The sequence below is a fragment of the Medicago sativa genome, chromosome 6 (assembly GCF_051527215.1).
Source record: "Medicago sativa cultivar Bolivia chromosome 6, Bolivia_mono, whole genome shotgun sequence".
NCBI lineage: Eukaryota > Viridiplantae > Streptophyta > Magnoliopsida > Fabales > Fabaceae > Medicago > Medicago sativa.
The window spans coordinates 87,748,490-87,764,693 of record NC_140754.1 but is presented as its reverse complement, the minus strand read 5'-3'; the positions used below and the strand labels follow the sequence as shown (position 1 = coordinate 87,764,693).

The window sequence follows — 16,204 nt, the reverse complement described above, 5'->3', positions numbered from 1 at the left end:
TTTTTGTTGGTGTCCAAGGGTTCGAACCTGTGCATCCCATACAAGGTTAATAGTGCTTTACCCCGTAATATAATATAGGTCATTTTCGGTTTTTCCCCTGTAAATTTTTTTTTTTGGATTCCGTCCTTGTAATTTGAAGTTTTTTTGGTTTTGGACCTTCATGAATTTTGATTGTACAAAATCGATGATATGGTAGGAGAGTAAACTGAAATTTGCTCAAATTAACAGGGGGTAAACCGAAATTTCCTCAAATTTTGGGGGTAAACCGAAATTTCCTCAAATTACAGAAGGAAATTTTTTTCATGAAGGTCTAAAACCCAAAAATCTTCAAGTTACAAGGACGGAATCCAAAAAAAATATTTTACAGGGGGGAAAACCGGAAATGACTTATATTACAGGGGTAAAACACTATTAACCCTCCCATATATCATAAATTGTTCTTTGTTCCTCGTCATCTGAACTAAATTTATAGGAGTCATATGAACTTAGTTAGTTTACTATCATTATAGATGCTTTTGTAGAGAAATCTTTGTTTTTTCAAATTTAATAAATAATTGATGTATTTATATTATATTATATTTCAGATGCATCATATATTTAATTAATTTACAAAAAGAAAAAGTTATTTATAAAATAAATATGAATTAAAGGAGTATTTACAAATCATCACCTAAAAAGGTCATTATTTTAACACTAAAGCTTATTCGTGACACAATTCCTTATAATTTTTTTTTTAAAGAGTGACTCAATTCCTTGGTAGTTAATTCATTGCAATTTTATCAAACTTTTTCTAAGCATCAAAAGCTAAAAAAGCAATTTAAAACTGTAATTTCTAGCTTGTTCAAAAAAAAATGTAATTTCTATATTCTTTTTGAAATGAAGGACATACTTTTATTTAGATTATTATATCATAATATTAAATAAAAATGCAATTTAAATAAATTAAGTTTACAATTTTAAAAAAAAAAATACATAAATACACTTACAAATAAGCTAAAAAAGTTAAACTCAAGCTTACTACAAAGTGAACTTAGAAATAGTCAAATATACATCCCATCAAATCATAAAAGTAAAAATTCATACTAAAGTTGTTGAAAGTTGAAAAACTTGCCTGTCCCTAACCTCAGAAAATTTGGGTTTCATGCATTTAACACATCTATGTATGTTTTTTTAATTGGAATTTCTAGTTGCTAATTACATTAACATTTGACAGTTCTAAAATAAAAAACAAACAAAAGCGCAACAAATGAGAGCAGTCCTACATTGAGAAAAATGTATAAAAGAGTATCATTATTTGTGCCAATACCTCTTTTTCTTTTTAAAATTATTTGCTCGTCCCTAACCTCAGAGAAATTTTGGTTTCATGCATTTAACACATTTACGTACGTTTTTTTAATTGGAATTTCTAATTGCTAATTACATTAACATTTGACAATTCTAAAATAAAAAACAAACAAAAGCGCAACAAGTGAGAGCAGTCCTACATTAATAAAAGAGTATATTATCAAATGTTCACCAAAATATATTTACATCACATCCACAACTACTAGCAATATCAGTAGCAAATGTTCACCAAATCCTATCCATATATGTTCACCTCTAGTTGTATCCCTTCCCACCACATTGGCACCTATCCTTCATAATTATGTTGCAGAATTCACATGACAGCACAAATCCATTTTGGATTGTTTGAAAAATAATTAATATTGGTTGTATGAACTCAGAATCAAAGATAGAACAATATGTGCATGTCATTAGAGAAATTGCACGAAATCCATATTGGCACAACTTTCTTAAAATTCACTGTTAGCATATGAAATTTTTCCATCCACTTTATCCAATTTCAGTTCCTTAGATCCTTTATATCGCTAAAAACTATTGAAGGAGGCCAACCTGTACACCTACAAAGCAATACAACATGTACAATCATCAGTTTCGGCAGGAAACTGTACGTAATTAGATTCACATGCTAATAAGATGTATGCTCCCAACTAAGTTATCAATATATTCAGATATAAAATGAGGTAACATATTTGTGCCTAATCAACACAAACATCATGTTTACATATAAGGATAACAATATTTAACATTATGTACATATTAACGAGGTAAGAGGTATCTATACAAACCCAAAAAAAATGGAAAACAAAACAACATTTCTATATATAGAGTTTAAAATACAAAATAGAACTGATGATGAAGAATCAACGTATACAAAACCATCTTACATGCCCTCTAAAAATAAAGTTCTGAAACCAAACAAACTAGAACTCACCAACACCCTTCTCTAAGGGATTGTGGCTGCAACTGTCACCGCTAGTCCCCTAGTCCTAATGAGTAAGGATAGAAAAAGCATAGATACAGATTAAGTTGTAAGGATAGGGACATTTATTTACTGTCCTTACAAACTGACCTCTTTCTTTTAAAATTATATACAGATTATGTTTTTGTACCCTTACCCTTAATCTTTCAATGCAATCGGTTCTTGTTCTCCTATATAGAGGATTTTTCAAAATCAGATCACAAATAATGAAAAACTATTCTTTCTTCAAATCACTTTTTTTTATTTCTTCTCACCAGTTCAGCTTTGCTATCTACCTTTTGTTTACTTCTTCTCCTTTTCTTCCCTCTAATTCAAACCTTATATGTTATTTATCTCTAACTAGTCTTATTCTATTCACACTTATTTTGAAAATTGAGCATTCTAACCTTGTTGAGTTGTGACCTCAAAAACTCAAAAATGCCATAATCGAAAGTTACGAAACGATCAGGAGTTAAGCACTGAACTGGGCTAAACATAAACAGAATGCAGAACACATGACAGAAGGGGCATGTGACACAATGCATTGCCATAACACACTTAAAAACATTCAAAGACAAGACATTCAACATTCATCACATCAAAATTCATTCAACATTCAAATGACATACAACAAGTCAAACCAATCATAGTATGCTATCTGGACTATACAAATTATCATTCTGATAAAAAATGAGTAAATCCTTCGGCAAAGGATTTTATTTATGGACTAGTTTATGAGTCTTTGTAAAATCTATGAAATCGTCGCCAATAGTAATAATGATGCTTGCACAACTATTTTAGCCACCATGTGAAATTTTCCATTAGATATTGAATTCTTCACAATGTCAAGATATGATAATATTCTTGTAGTTCTCTTTATCTCCACTATGAAACTTACACTACCAAAGTTAATCACATACTACTACTCACCTTTTCGTTTTTTGTTTTAAATGATAAAATTTGTGTCGGTACTTCATAAAGATCTCAAGGTTCATCCACAAGTTTCTCCCCTACTAAAGTAATTTGCAATATCATCAATTACTCCAATACAAAGTTGAAAAATCAAAGGGAGAGGGAAAAGGTTAGTATAGTAGAATAACTAGTGATGAATGGGTAAAGCGACTTAATAGATCATAATGAGGAAGAAAGAGCTCAAAGATCGAAGGGAGAGGGAAAAGTACGGAATCATGCTACATAGGCTTTAAGAACAAAATCAAATTAGTTATAGCAACTAACAACATTGCTCTGCAAAATAGTTAACTGTACAAAAGTACGGGACCATTTGTAACCATAAATAAAAAGGACGATTTCTCAAACAATTCAACTGGAGGAAACCCTAAATTTTCCCATATCCAGACCAGACTTGAAGAATGAAAGTAAGCTTTAAACAACATACAATCTTTCCAAGAATCAAAGTTAACACCGAAATCAACAATTATGCCGAAAACAGAATCATGCTTCCTACAAGCATGCAATTTCTAGATTCTAAACAGCATTCCTAGTGACCAAACAATTTCAAGGCCAGACCTTAGTTACTCATCTTTAGCTTACTTCAATTAAGTGTCAAGCTTGTCTCTGTTGTTTACAACTCAAGTTTTAGCATTTCAGCCTTCTAAAATAGTTACGCTTCCTAAGATTAGAATTATGTAGAAGTACCAGTATAACTAAGATAAAATAAATGAAGTTACTTGTTTTGTGCCAATTCAATTTAGAAGCCATAAGATAGGCCCAGCAAGCCAAATCTTAATCAGTCTGTTTTCCTACAACTGATACTTCTTAAGTTCAATTATGATTGAAAAATTCTGTCTCAATACTGAAAAATTAGAATTATGCATCAAAACAGATTCTGCGGGGACAACAATATTTCAAACCTTTGTAGCTCTCAGTACTTCTTTCAAGGCATGGTTAAGTTGATTATGAAGCTGAAATGAGGCCTTAGATCCTCACTATGCAGCAATTTAATTTAGCTAAACGAGCACACTAAGTCAATCTTCCCCATATGCTGGCTATAAAATCATTTGTTAAGGCCGCCGTTCCATCGAAATTAGTCTATAAAATAGTTTGGATCATTCAAAGTTTCACTCAAGATAAATAAATAAATGTAACTCAAAGCAGAAAGGTATACTAACATCCAAATCTGCAGATAAGAGGGTGCACAGTTAACAAAAACTATAAAAAAAAAAGTGTCTTTTCCACTAGCATAGGCAAGTACATAAAATGAAATGATGATATCAAATTGAAATGTAAATACAATATAACAATGTTTATATGGCAAAGCAATTTACCTAGTTTCAGTTTTACAATAGGCCTCTCGTAATCATTTCACGAAGTTTCTCCGCCTTATCATTTTCATCTTTATCAAACAGAGAACGGATGATTATTTCCTAAGTAACGGCGTCTGGAATGCAACTATTGTCTTTCATTTTTGACAACAAAGCCAATGCTTCATCAAACAAGCCCTTGTTACAAAACCCATGGATCATAACGGTATATGTGTTGACAGTTATATTATAGCCTTTGACTAAAAGATCCTCAAAAACATTTTGTGCATCCTCTAGTCTTCCACCTTTACACAATCCATCAATAAGAATAGTGTATGTGTACATATTTGGTCGAATACCCTGGTCTTTCAATTTTGTTAATAATGCAATCGCCCTGTCAACCTGATGGTTTTTGCACAAAGCATCCAATATAGAATTGTAAGTAATCATATCAGGTGCTTGACCTCTATCATGCATCTCATTGACTAGCTTCAAAGCATAAGAGATTTTCCCCGATTTACACAAACCATCAATAAGGGAATTGTAAGTTACCACATCAGGAATAATTTTTCTGCAATGCATTTCTTCAAAGAGATTCATGGCTTCATCCATCATTTTAATCTTACAAAACCCATTAATCAAGATACTATAACTGTGAATATCAGGATTCACTCCCCCCTGAGCCATAGTGTTGAATATACTCTTAGCCTTATTCACTTCTTTAACTAGGCAATATCCATCCATTAAAGAGTTATAAGTAAAAACATTAGGTTTAATATCTTGTTTCATCATCATAGCGAACACATTTTTAGCTTCTTTCACCCTTCCTTCCTTACAAAATCCATCAACCATTATACTAAAGGTATACACATCCGGGATGATGTTTTCCAATATCATTTTATTGAACAAACCAATTGCATCTTTCAATTCACCAACAATGCAAAAGCCACTAATTAAAGCACTGTAAGTAACAACATCAGGGAAATTCTCTTAGAAACCATTTCAGAATATAAATCAAAAGCATCATTTACAAGTTTAACTTTGCACATACTATCAATAATCGTACTGTACATTACCACATCAGGCAGAACCAATTTCCCATCAACTCGTCGGAGCAATTGAAGGGCTGCTCTTGTTTCACCAACTTTACACAAGCCATTAATCAAGGTCCCATAACTAACTTGGTTCAATCGAAATCCAAGTGCTACCAGCTTGTCATGAAAGTGCAATGCTTGATGGATGTCACCTTTGAGACAGAGACCCTTGATGAGTGTAGTGAAGGTTATGGTATCTGGCTCGTAACCATTTTTGAGAATCTTGGTCAAAACAGAAAAAGCAAAAGGGATGTGACCCAATTGACAGAAAGAATTGATGAGAATGTTGCAATTGACTAAGTTAGGTTTAATTCCTATAAATTCCATTTGTTGAAAAAGGGAAAGAACAGTGTGGTAATGTTTGGATTTGACAAGGGAACCTAAAATCTTACCAAATTCGAAGGCGGGTGGAGTGGGATTCTGACGAAGCAAGCGACTGAACGATGAAACAGCATCAACAACTACATCATTGTTACTATGGAATGAAATTGAAGAAGAGGAGAAGAAAAAAGAAGGAATGAAATAGAAATGGGTGTTTTTCAGAAATTGAAAAGAATGAAACTTTTTTGGAACAAAAAGAGAAACAGGAACAACACAGTACCTCAGCAACATCGAAGAAGAATAAGAACGAAACATTGTTGTGTCCCAAAATGGCGTTGAATTTGTAGTTAGGTTTTCGGAAATGAACTTTTGAATGTGCAGCTGGTAACTGTACATGTGTTTGGTGAGAAACATAAAAATGATAAATGATGTGACTAATTTTTTTTTTTTATTGAAAGATGGAAATTGTTTATTGAAAGATGTGTATTATATTTAATTTTTAACTTTTTAATGAGTTAAATGTACGCAATTTCAAAGAATATTTTTTCTTTTGGGTTTCTTAACATGTATCCTAAGGGCACAAGATAACACTTTCTGCCTTTATTTGCATCATTTTGGTGTAATAATGCTAGTGATGCAATTATAAGTCTGCTGTTATAGAGTGTAATTCATCCTTGCAGAGTTAGTGTAATAATGCTAGTGCCATCACTTATGTAAGTGTTATTTCTTGTCAATGTGGAACTTCAGGATGTTTTTTCCTAATATTTCCTCTCACGCCCGTACTATTAATGTTTGGTTCGTTCATAATTTTTCCTCTTCCCTTGATTGTGAAGCATGCATGAAACATAATCTTTACAACCCTGCACATGGCCGGCCCGAGAGAAAGTAAACCATCGCTTTAGGCCTACCGGTAAAAAATTATTTTTCATTAAATTTTATAAATAAAATGGCGTCATATGGAGACAAAAAAGACCTCATGTAACAAAACTTGCTTTAGGTCTCACTTCTTTTTGAAGATTATTGGACCGGCCCTAACCCTGCATACCCCTTTTTGACTAGCAAACCATTCTTTCATCCACTCACTTCTCATATAGACCTCATGTAATTAAAAAAATTGAATGGAGAGGATCTCACTGGACTCTCCAGTCACATGAGAGAATCCCCTCCCCTCATTTACACAAAGTACCTGTATCTTTATCCTTCACAATTTTTTGTCCTTCTGAAATTCCCTTCACTTTAGTCCTTTTTTTCTGTTCCAGCAAGCTCTTTCTTTGTCCAAAAACTACATAGCATAGTATGGCAAATGAACAAATAAAGCCAATTGCCTCTCTTCTTTTGGGGCTGAATTTTTCCATGCATGTCAAAGTTTTAGGCACCGGTAGATGGACCATGAATATCATAATATTAATAGAAGTAGTTCTCAAGGTTGACGATTAATCCCAGTGAACTTTGAATGAATTGACTATTGAATATTATTCAGTATTTTGGTTTTTTTTCACTTGCAATCCTTCATTAACATTCATCTTTAACCTTGAGAATTACTTATGTTAATAAAGATCCCAAACATTAATTTTTCCATGATGAAATTTTTAAGTACGAATCATACAAGGAAAAATTCGGGTAATTAGATTAGAAGTCTAAAATAATTTTGTGGTTTCAAAAGTTTCCAATTAATTTCCTTTTCTATATACCATTCTTGTGTCCAATAAGTTTGTATGAGTCGTTTTTCAAACTATTTGATTCCAAACGCTAAAGGACTTAAAAGACCACAAAATAGCACAAGTTTTGTATTCCCTGCAAAAACAGAATTAATCATTTCCTTAGACCATCACCAAAAATGCTAAACGAATCAAATTCAATGGCGGTAGTGATGGATTCGTTTTCACGCCCATCCCTAAGAATTTTCCTGTTTCATTCTTCAGATATATACCATAATATGCCTCAAATATTCATCTTTATTTCAATTTGTTTAAACTTTATGGTAAAAAGGAGAGGTATTAGATCCGATCCAATCACTTTATATCATTACAGAATATATATATATATATATATATATATATATATATATATATATATATATATAACTGCGGGACATATATACTCTATCCATCAAAGAAAAAAGCATAACATAATGATAGTGATCAATCAAGTGAGAATATTAAAAATGAATAAATATAAGATGAACTGATGAAGTAGTAACACAACCTCAACCATTTACAAAACTATCAATTCCATATAGGAAATGGAAAACCAAAACCTCAAATATCGTGGATGGTGCCCTTCCAACTCCTACAATTACCAAGTCCATGAAGTAACTGAGCCTATGCTTCGCAAACGCTATGATCGTCCACGAAATCATAAGAAGGGTCATGTAGCATTCAAAACGGTGCTAGAGGAGCCTATAACACCAGTAGAAGAAGAAGAAGAACCAGCTGTGGCTGAGACTGATGTTACCACTACTGAACGTGTAAATTCATTTCAGAGTGTGGATCAAGAAGCTGATGCGTTTATTAAGATGGAGCATAGGAGGATTGAATTCGCTAGACTCAAGTCTTTGGGGATTGCCTGAATGAGATCCTCTATCTGTAGCTAGCTGCTGCGCTAGCTATAAGGGCCTTCAAGTGGAGGTTATTATTTTATACAGATGCAAAATATACAGTAATTTCAACCTTAAGTAAGTATTCCTCTCAGAGAATGTACTATATTACACCTAAATAATGCATCAATATCTCACTCGTGTTTTGAATAATTTTTAGTTTTCATGGTATATATTTGATTCTCCCTTTCTTTGAGTTTATAATTGATTGTTGCATAGGTTTTCCCTGCGATTGATAGTTTGAACCGGCAAGGGGCGAAGAAGGAGATGAGCTAGCCGAGCGAAGCTCCCTCCACCTCTTCCCTTGTGTTTGGCCTAAATGTGTGCTGGACCCAATTGTTAATGTTGGGGCGATTGGGTGCAGGGGCTATATATAGCTCTCGAACGTACAGTTTGGGGACATTATTTTAAACTGAACCATAATACTATATATATTAGTTGTAACACTCTAAACCCTTATTCATTGAAGAAAGATCGATTGTGTCCGTTGTCTTCCACTTTCGTTTACTTTATTCTTTTGTGTCTGGTTGCTGTTCTAAGTTGTGTTTGGTAACACAAATAAGCTAGCTTATAGCTTGTTGGACTAGCTTATAAGTTTGTTTTGATAAAATAAGTTGTGTTTGGTAAAAAGCTTTTTCCACTAGCTTATAGCGTTTTATGTCATTTTATATTTATCAGTCATTTCAACAGCTAGTTTTACCAAACACTTTAATTTTAATAAGCTAGCTTTTCAGCTATCAGCTATCAGCCACCAGCTATAAGCTAGCTTTTCAGCTATCAGCTAGCTTATAGCTTATTTTTGCCAAACACACCCTACAGCTCCTAAAGAAACAGAAAGCGCCAAGTAACTTCAATTTCATACAGCGCTTCTAACAAGAACGAGAAAGTACAGCCAAAGTGCACTCTTCTTAGGAGGAGTCAATAGTTCTCTAAGAATAGATTTGGATTTAGTGATTGAATTATTTCTAAATGTTAAAAAAATTCTTTGTTAACATTTTGGATTACTTTTATAAGTTTCAAAGTTTTTGGGTCAAATTTGTAAATTGAAAATTTGTAATATCTGAAAATTTCTAAGGATCAATTAGAAAAATATAGGGATCAACTTGCAAAATTTGAAGAAAAAAAAATAGAAGGGAGAAGTTTGACATTTCTCAAATTTAACTTGGACTTAATACTTTGTAAATTTTCATCTATATGAAAATTCTTCAATTAATCATTCAAACATTGAATTCTAACCTAAACATTGAAATCTAACCTAAAAAATTTAAATTTGCTCAAAAAATTACATTACCTCAACACATTTATTCATCCAAATATGCTCTAAGGTATAGTAAAGTAAAGATAAGGTGCATTTTTTTTTTTAAGGAAGTAAAGATAAGGTGCATGGTAAGAGCGTTTTACCAAGTTTTGATTTAAAATGCTCTTGTTCGTATAAGTTCTGTCGATATCAAAAACCATGAACTAAGCTTGTCTTAGCAATAGTCACTTGAGAGGAAGTATACTTCCAAAAATGAGTAATTTCGTCCAAAAAGTAAAATAGAAAGGTTTTTTTTAAAAGAATATAGCGGTGGAAAAGGAAACTTCCTCACTAAAGAGTTTCAATCAATTTTGAGCTTATTTTACCATAAGTCAATTTGATTAAATGGATCGAGAAATCAAGTCAAACATTTGAGAGTTACTCCCTCCGTTCTTAAATATAAGCAAATTTGACTTTTTAGGTTCATTCAATTAATGATGTATGTAGTTCATATTTTGGACCACATACATCATTGATTGAATGAACCTAAAAAGTTAAATTTGCTTATATTTAGTTTTTAGGTTCATTCAATTAATGATGTGGTTCATATTTTGGACCACATACATCATTATTGAATGAACCTAAAAAGTCAAATTTACTTATATTTAAGAATGGAGAGAGTACGAACCAAAAAATTGGGTGAAACATTTGAGAGTTACGACCTGTTTGGGTAAAAAAAACAAAATTCATATTTCATAGCTCAATTTTAAAGAAAAAAAATAAATTTCTTAGATGTTTTTCGTATGATTCTTAACTAAATTTGTTATGATTTTCTTAGATCCATAATTTTTTCAAAATCTTTTATATCTAAAAAAAAGTGTATTTATAGTTAAGAACTATATAAAAAGTATCTAAACTTTACAGTTAAGAACTATATGAAAAGCATCCCCGTGAGTTTAGCCCAGTTGGTAGGATATTGCATATTATATGTAGTGGTCGGGGTTCAAACCCCGGACACTCCATTTCTCCATAATTTATATGAGCTATAGTCACTAGGCTACTTGACAAAAAAACAAAAGAACCATATGAAAAGCACCTTGTCCCATTTTTAATGGCAAAAGGCAGCATTATCTCCAATATCGCTCATCCTCTCTATTTCTCAGAAAGATTGAAATTGAGAGCTCTATTACTATAGTTTATGGTGTTGAAATATGTCTTTATACACCTACAACTATAGTTACATACATACAACATCCTCATTATAATCCTCAAAAGTCAATAGGAGATTCAAGAATAATTACCTGTTTTCACTCAAATTATAGTGAGAGCAAAATCAATTTGCTTCCAGGAGTGAAACTATGGACCAAATTTTCAAAAGTACAAAACACTAGAAGAAACTCATGATCACAAGGATGCCAAATACAAGATGCTTCACAAGATTATTCAATTGTGTCTCTACAGTCATAACATGTATCATAAAACTAAATAGGTAGAGGAAAAGCATAAACTAAATGCTCCGAACTCAAGAAGCATAACCACATTACTACTATTGTTCATCATTGCAAACTGATATATGCATCTAAACTAATCTAGAAGCATAGCCACATTCTTTAACAAAGGCAACACTAGTTGCTAACAACAACATTCAATAATTTTTTCTACAAGAAAGTCATTTGAGAACTAAAAAAGGGTGGAAATTTTGTTAGTCAATGCAGTGAAAGGGCTCAGTCGAGGTAGAACCATGAAGATAAAACCACTGTGATCCCAACTCAAGCTTGTACCTTCATTGTTCCAGATGTATAATCACATTCTTTCAGACAAGAAACATTAGTTTCCATCCACATTCAATAATTTTTTAAACGCGAGAAACAATGGATGACTGAAAAAGGGTGGCAATTTTGTTAGTCTACGCAATGCCAGGGCAAAGTCGATGCAGAGCAAGGTATGGAGGTTCTGAACTTTGGAGGCTTAGGTTTGAATGGAAAAGGAAAAGTAACCTATGACTTAACAGTAGGTGTATCGAAACATAGATTTCATTTAAGCAAGAACTCAATTAGCTTTAAACAACATACAATATTTCCAAGAATCAAATTTAACATCGAAATCAACAATTATGCCAGAAATAGAATCATGCTTCCTACAAGCATGCAATTTCTAAATTCTAAACTCTATTTCTAGTGACTAAACAATTTCAAGGCCAGACCTTAGTTACTCATTTTTAGCTTACTTCAATTAAGTATCAAGCTTGTCTCTATTGTTTACAACTCAGGTTTTAGCATTTCAGCCTTAAGTTTAGCATTCTAAAACAGTTAAGCTTCCTAAGATTATAATTATGTAGAACTACAAGTATAACTAAGATAAAATAAATGACGTTACTTGTTTTGTGCCAATTCAATTTAGAAGTTATAAGATAGGCACATCAAGCCAAATCTTAATCACCCTGTTTTCCTACAACTGATACTTCTTCTTAAGTTCAATCACGATTAAGAAATTATGTCTCAATACTGAAAAAATTAAAATTATGCAGCAAAACAGATTCTGCGGGGACAACTATATTTCAAGACCTTTCTAGCTCTCAGTACTTCTTTCAAGGCATATTAAGTTGATTTTGAAGCTGAAATGGGGCCTTAGATACTCACTATGCAGCAATTTAATTTAGCTAAACAAGCAGACTAAGTCCATCTTCCCCGTATGCTGGCTAATAAAATCATTTGTTAAGGCAGCCGTTCTGTTGAAATTAGTCTATAAAACAGTTTCTATCATTTAAAGTTTCACACAATATAAATAAATAAATGTAATTCAAAGCAGAAAGGTATACTATTACTAACATCCAAATCTGCAGATAAGAAGGTGCACAACTTTCATAATTGATTGATGGAACTCTCAATGAGGTAATATGATATAAGATAGAGAAACTGAAATGGAGGATATACAAGAAGTATAAAGGTTTTGGTAAACACGGTTAACAAAAACAATAATAAGAGTGTCTTTTCCACTAGCAGAGGCAAGTACATAAAATGAAATGATGATACCAAATTGAAATATAAAAACAATATAACAATGTTTATATAGCAAAACAATTTACCTAGTTTCAGTTTTACAATAGGCCTCTCGTAATCATTTCACGAAGAAGTTTCTCCGCCTTATCATTTTCATCTTTATCAAACAGAGAACGGATGATTATTTCATAAGTAACGGCGTCTGGAGTGCAACTACTGTCTTTCATTTTTGACAACAAAGCCAATGCTTTATCAAACAAGCCCTTGTTACAAAACCCATGGATCATAACGGTATATGTGTTGACAGTTATATTATAGCCTTTGACTAAAAGATCCTCAAAAACATTTCGTGCATCCTCTAGTCTTCCACCTTTACACAATCCATCAATAAGAATAGTGTATGTGTACATATTTGGTCGAATACCCTGGTCTTTCAATTTTGTTAATAATGCAATCGCCCTGTTAACCTGATGGTTTTTGCACAAAGCATCCAATATAGAATTGTAAGTAATCATATCAGGTGCTTGACCTCTATCATGCATCTCATCGACTAGCTTCAAAGCATAAGAGATTTTCCCCGATTTACACAAACCATCAATAAGGGAATTGTAAGTTACCACATCAGGAATAATTTTTCTGCAATGCATTTCTTCAAAGAGATTCATGGCTTCATCCGTCATTTTAATCTTACAAAACCCATTAATCAAGATACTGTAACTGTGAATATCAGGATTCACTCCCCCCCTGAGCCATAGTGTTGAATATACTCTTCGCCTTATTCACTTCTTTAACTAGGCAATATCCATCCATTAAAGCGCTATAAGTAACAACATCGGGTTTAATGCCTTGTTTCATCATCATAGCTATCACATTTTTAGCCTCTTTTACTTTTCCTTCCTTACAAAATGCATCAACCAATATATTAAAAGTATACACATCAGTCTTGATGTTTTCCGATGTCGTTTTATTGAACAAGCCAATTGCATCTTTCAACTTACCCACAATGCAAAAGCCACTGATCAAAGCATTGTAAGTGAAAACATCAGGGGAAATTCTCTTAGAAACCATTTCAGAATATAAATCAAAAGCATCATTAACATGTTTAACTTTACACATACTATCAATAATCGCAGTGTACATTACCACATTAGGCTGAACCAATTTTCCATCAACTCGTCGGAGCAATTCAAGGGCTGCTCTTGTTTCACCAACTTTACACAACCCATTAATCAAGGTCCCATAACTAACTTGGTCCAAATGAAATCCCATCGCAATAACCTTATCATGAAAGTGCAATGCTTGATGGATGTCACCTTTGAGACAGAGACCCTTGATGAGTGTATTCAATGTTATGGTATCTGGCTCGTAACCCATTTTGAGAATCTTTGTCAATACGGAGAAAGCAAAAGGGATGAGACCCAATTGACAGAAAGAATTGATGAGAATGTTGAAAGTGACAAAGTCAGGTTTAATTCCCTTAAATTCCATTTTTTGAGAAAGGGAAAGAACAGTGTGGTAATGTTTGGATTTGACAAGGGAACCTAAAATCTTACCGAATTCAAAGGCGGGTGGAGTGGGATTCTGACGAAGCAAGTGACTGAACGATGAAACAGCATCAACAACTACATCATTGTTACTATGGAATGAAATTGAAGAAGAGGAGAAGAAAAAAGAAGGAATGAAATAGAAATGGGTGTTTTTCAGAAATTGAAAAGGATGAAACTTTTTTGGAACAAAGAGAGAAACAGGAACAACACCGTACCTCGGCAACATCGAAGAAGAAGAAGAATGAAACACTGTTGTGTCCCAGAATGACGTTGAATTTGTAGTTAGGCATTCATCAGCTATAAGCTAACTTTTCAGTTATCAGCTAGCTTATAGCTTCTTTTTACCAAACAGATCCTAAATAATTTTATTATCAATTTCACTTTTATTTGGAAAAAATCTTTTGATGAGTGTGTGCCCAAACATTATACATTTATATAACATTAAAAATAATAGAAAACAAATAAATAATTTTGATTGGTGCCAACTCAACATGGTTGTGTTACCCTCTTTTATTGATGGGTAAAGAAGTTGTCATCTAAATAAAATATGCTTGGACACACACACTGGAATAAGAAAAATTTAAAAATAAAAATAAAAAATGCTGTGATTAATTTATTTCTCTTTTAATTTCTTTCAATTGTGTGTGCGCCCAAATATTTTTAAGGGTTAATAGACTTTTACCCCCCTGTAATATAGGTGACTTTTGGTTTTGCCCCCTAGGAAATTTTTTTTTTAGATTCCGTCCTCGTAAAATGAAGATTCTTTGGTTTTGCCCCCTGACCCCAATGAGTCAGCAGAATCTCCTATGTGGCACGTGACGTCAGCAGATTCTGCTGATGTGGCGCGCTGACTGTATAATTATTTTTATTTTTTTATTTTTTTTATTGGCGTACACGTGGCATTTTTATTTTTTTTAAAAAAATATTAAAAAATAAATAAAAAATTCTGGAAAATTGAAAAATTAATAAAAAAAATTTAAAAAATTCTTGAAAAATTAAAAATTAATAAAAAAATTGAAAAAAAATATTAAAAAATTCTGGAAAAATGAAAAATTAATAAAAAAATTGAAAAAAAATAATAAAAAATTCTGGAAAATTGAAAAATTAATAAAAAATATTAAAAAATTCTGGAAAATTGAAAATTTAATAAAAAAATTAAAAAAATTAAAAATTCTTGAAAATCGAAAAATTAATAAAAACTCTGGAAAAATGAAAAATTAATAAAAAAATATTAAAAAATTCTGGAATTTTTTTTTAAAGAAATTAAAGAAATCTGGAAAAATTAATCAAAATAAAAAAGTATCTGAAAAAATTTAAAATTTCTGGAAAATATTTAAAAAAATTCGAAATTTTCAAAAAAAAATTAAAAAGATTAATCATTTTTAAAAAATGAAATTTTTTAAATTTTCATTCGTATTTTTCGAAATTTTGATTAGTATATATGCATTCATCACTTTAAAATTTAGTTTTGTATGGTTGTATTAGGTCCAGTTTAAATTTGAAGACATGCAATTGAAATAAAACGAACCAACATGTCATAACATTAGTGAATGAGAAAGCTAGATTAATAGAGTTCGATATTGCACCCGATAGAAGAACAACCGGCAAAATTCCAGGAAATACTAATAAGTTGTAATTTTTAAATGGTCGAGAAAAGGGGAAATAATGGGCGATAATAGAACACATGAATCAACGAATGTAGTAGACATTGTTGAAAACAAAATTTCGAAAAATACGAATGAAAAATTCAAAAATTTCATTTTTTTAAAAATGATTAATCTTTTTAATTTTTTTTGAAAATTTCGAATTTTTTTAAATATTTTCCAGAAATTTTAAATTTTTTCAGA

The 16,204-nt window shown here is 31.9% G+C and overlaps 4 protein-coding genes and 1 pseudogene across 5 annotated transcripts in view; 1 reads left to right on the top strand and 4 right to left on the bottom strand.

Annotated features, from left to right (window-relative positions):
* Window positions 1-16,204, bottom strand: part of LOC146917853 (uncharacterized) — a 31,462-nt gene that overhangs the window by 4,298 nt on the left and 10,960 nt on the right. The window lies entirely within an intron of this gene.
* LOC146917855 (uncharacterized) lies at window positions 1,470-13,490 on the bottom strand. The gene is made up of 2 exons (XM_085716608.1): window positions 12,897-13,490; window positions 1,470-1,901 (listed from the first exon to the last, which is right to left on the bottom strand). The coding sequence occupies exon 1, from the start codon at window positions 13,488-13,490 to the stop codon at window positions 12,909-12,911; it is 582 nt and encodes a 193-aa protein (XP_085572734.1). The 3' UTR covers window positions 1,470-1,901; window positions 12,897-12,908.
* LOC146917857 (uncharacterized) lies at window positions 4,512-6,153 on the bottom strand (annotated as a pseudogene). The gene is made up of 2 exons (XR_015013511.1): window positions 6,050-6,153; window positions 4,512-5,879 (listed from the first exon to the last, which is right to left on the bottom strand). The product of XR_015013511.1 is annotated as an uncharacterized LOC146917857 (transcript).
* Window positions 8,146-8,727, top strand: LOC146917856 (uncharacterized). Its single transcript, XM_085716618.1, has one exon. The coding sequence runs from the start codon at window positions 8,221-8,223 to the stop codon at window positions 8,545-8,547; it is 327 nt and encodes a 108-aa protein (XP_085572744.1). The 5' UTR covers window positions 8,146-8,220; the 3' UTR covers window positions 8,548-8,727.
* Window positions 12,821-14,583, bottom strand: LOC146917854 (uncharacterized). Its single transcript, XM_085716617.1, has 2 exons — window positions 13,954-14,583; window positions 12,821-13,825 (listed from the first exon to the last, which is right to left on the bottom strand). The coding sequence occupies exons 1-2, from the start codon at window positions 14,581-14,583 to the stop codon at window positions 13,805-13,807; spliced, it is 651 nt and encodes a 216-aa protein (XP_085572743.1). The 3' UTR covers window positions 12,821-13,804.

Bases quoted from the DNA above. Each gene is read 5' to 3' on its own strand.
- LOC146917854 (XM_085716617.1), bottom strand. From the start codon at position 14,583: ATGTTGCCGAGGTACGGTGTTGTTCCTGTTTCTCTCTTTGTTCCAAAA. The intron at 13,826-13,953 runs GTAATGTACACT...TGCTTTGATCAG, and splicing joins AATTGGTTCAGCCTAATGTG to TGGCTTTTGCATTGTGGGTA.
- LOC146917856 (XM_085716618.1), top strand. From the start codon at position 8,221: ATGGAAAACCAAAACCTCAAATATCGTGGATGGTGCCCTTCCAACTCC.
- LOC146917855 (XM_085716608.1), bottom strand. From the start codon at position 13,490: ATGACGGATGAAGCCATGAATCTCTTTGAAGAAATGCATTGCAGAAAA.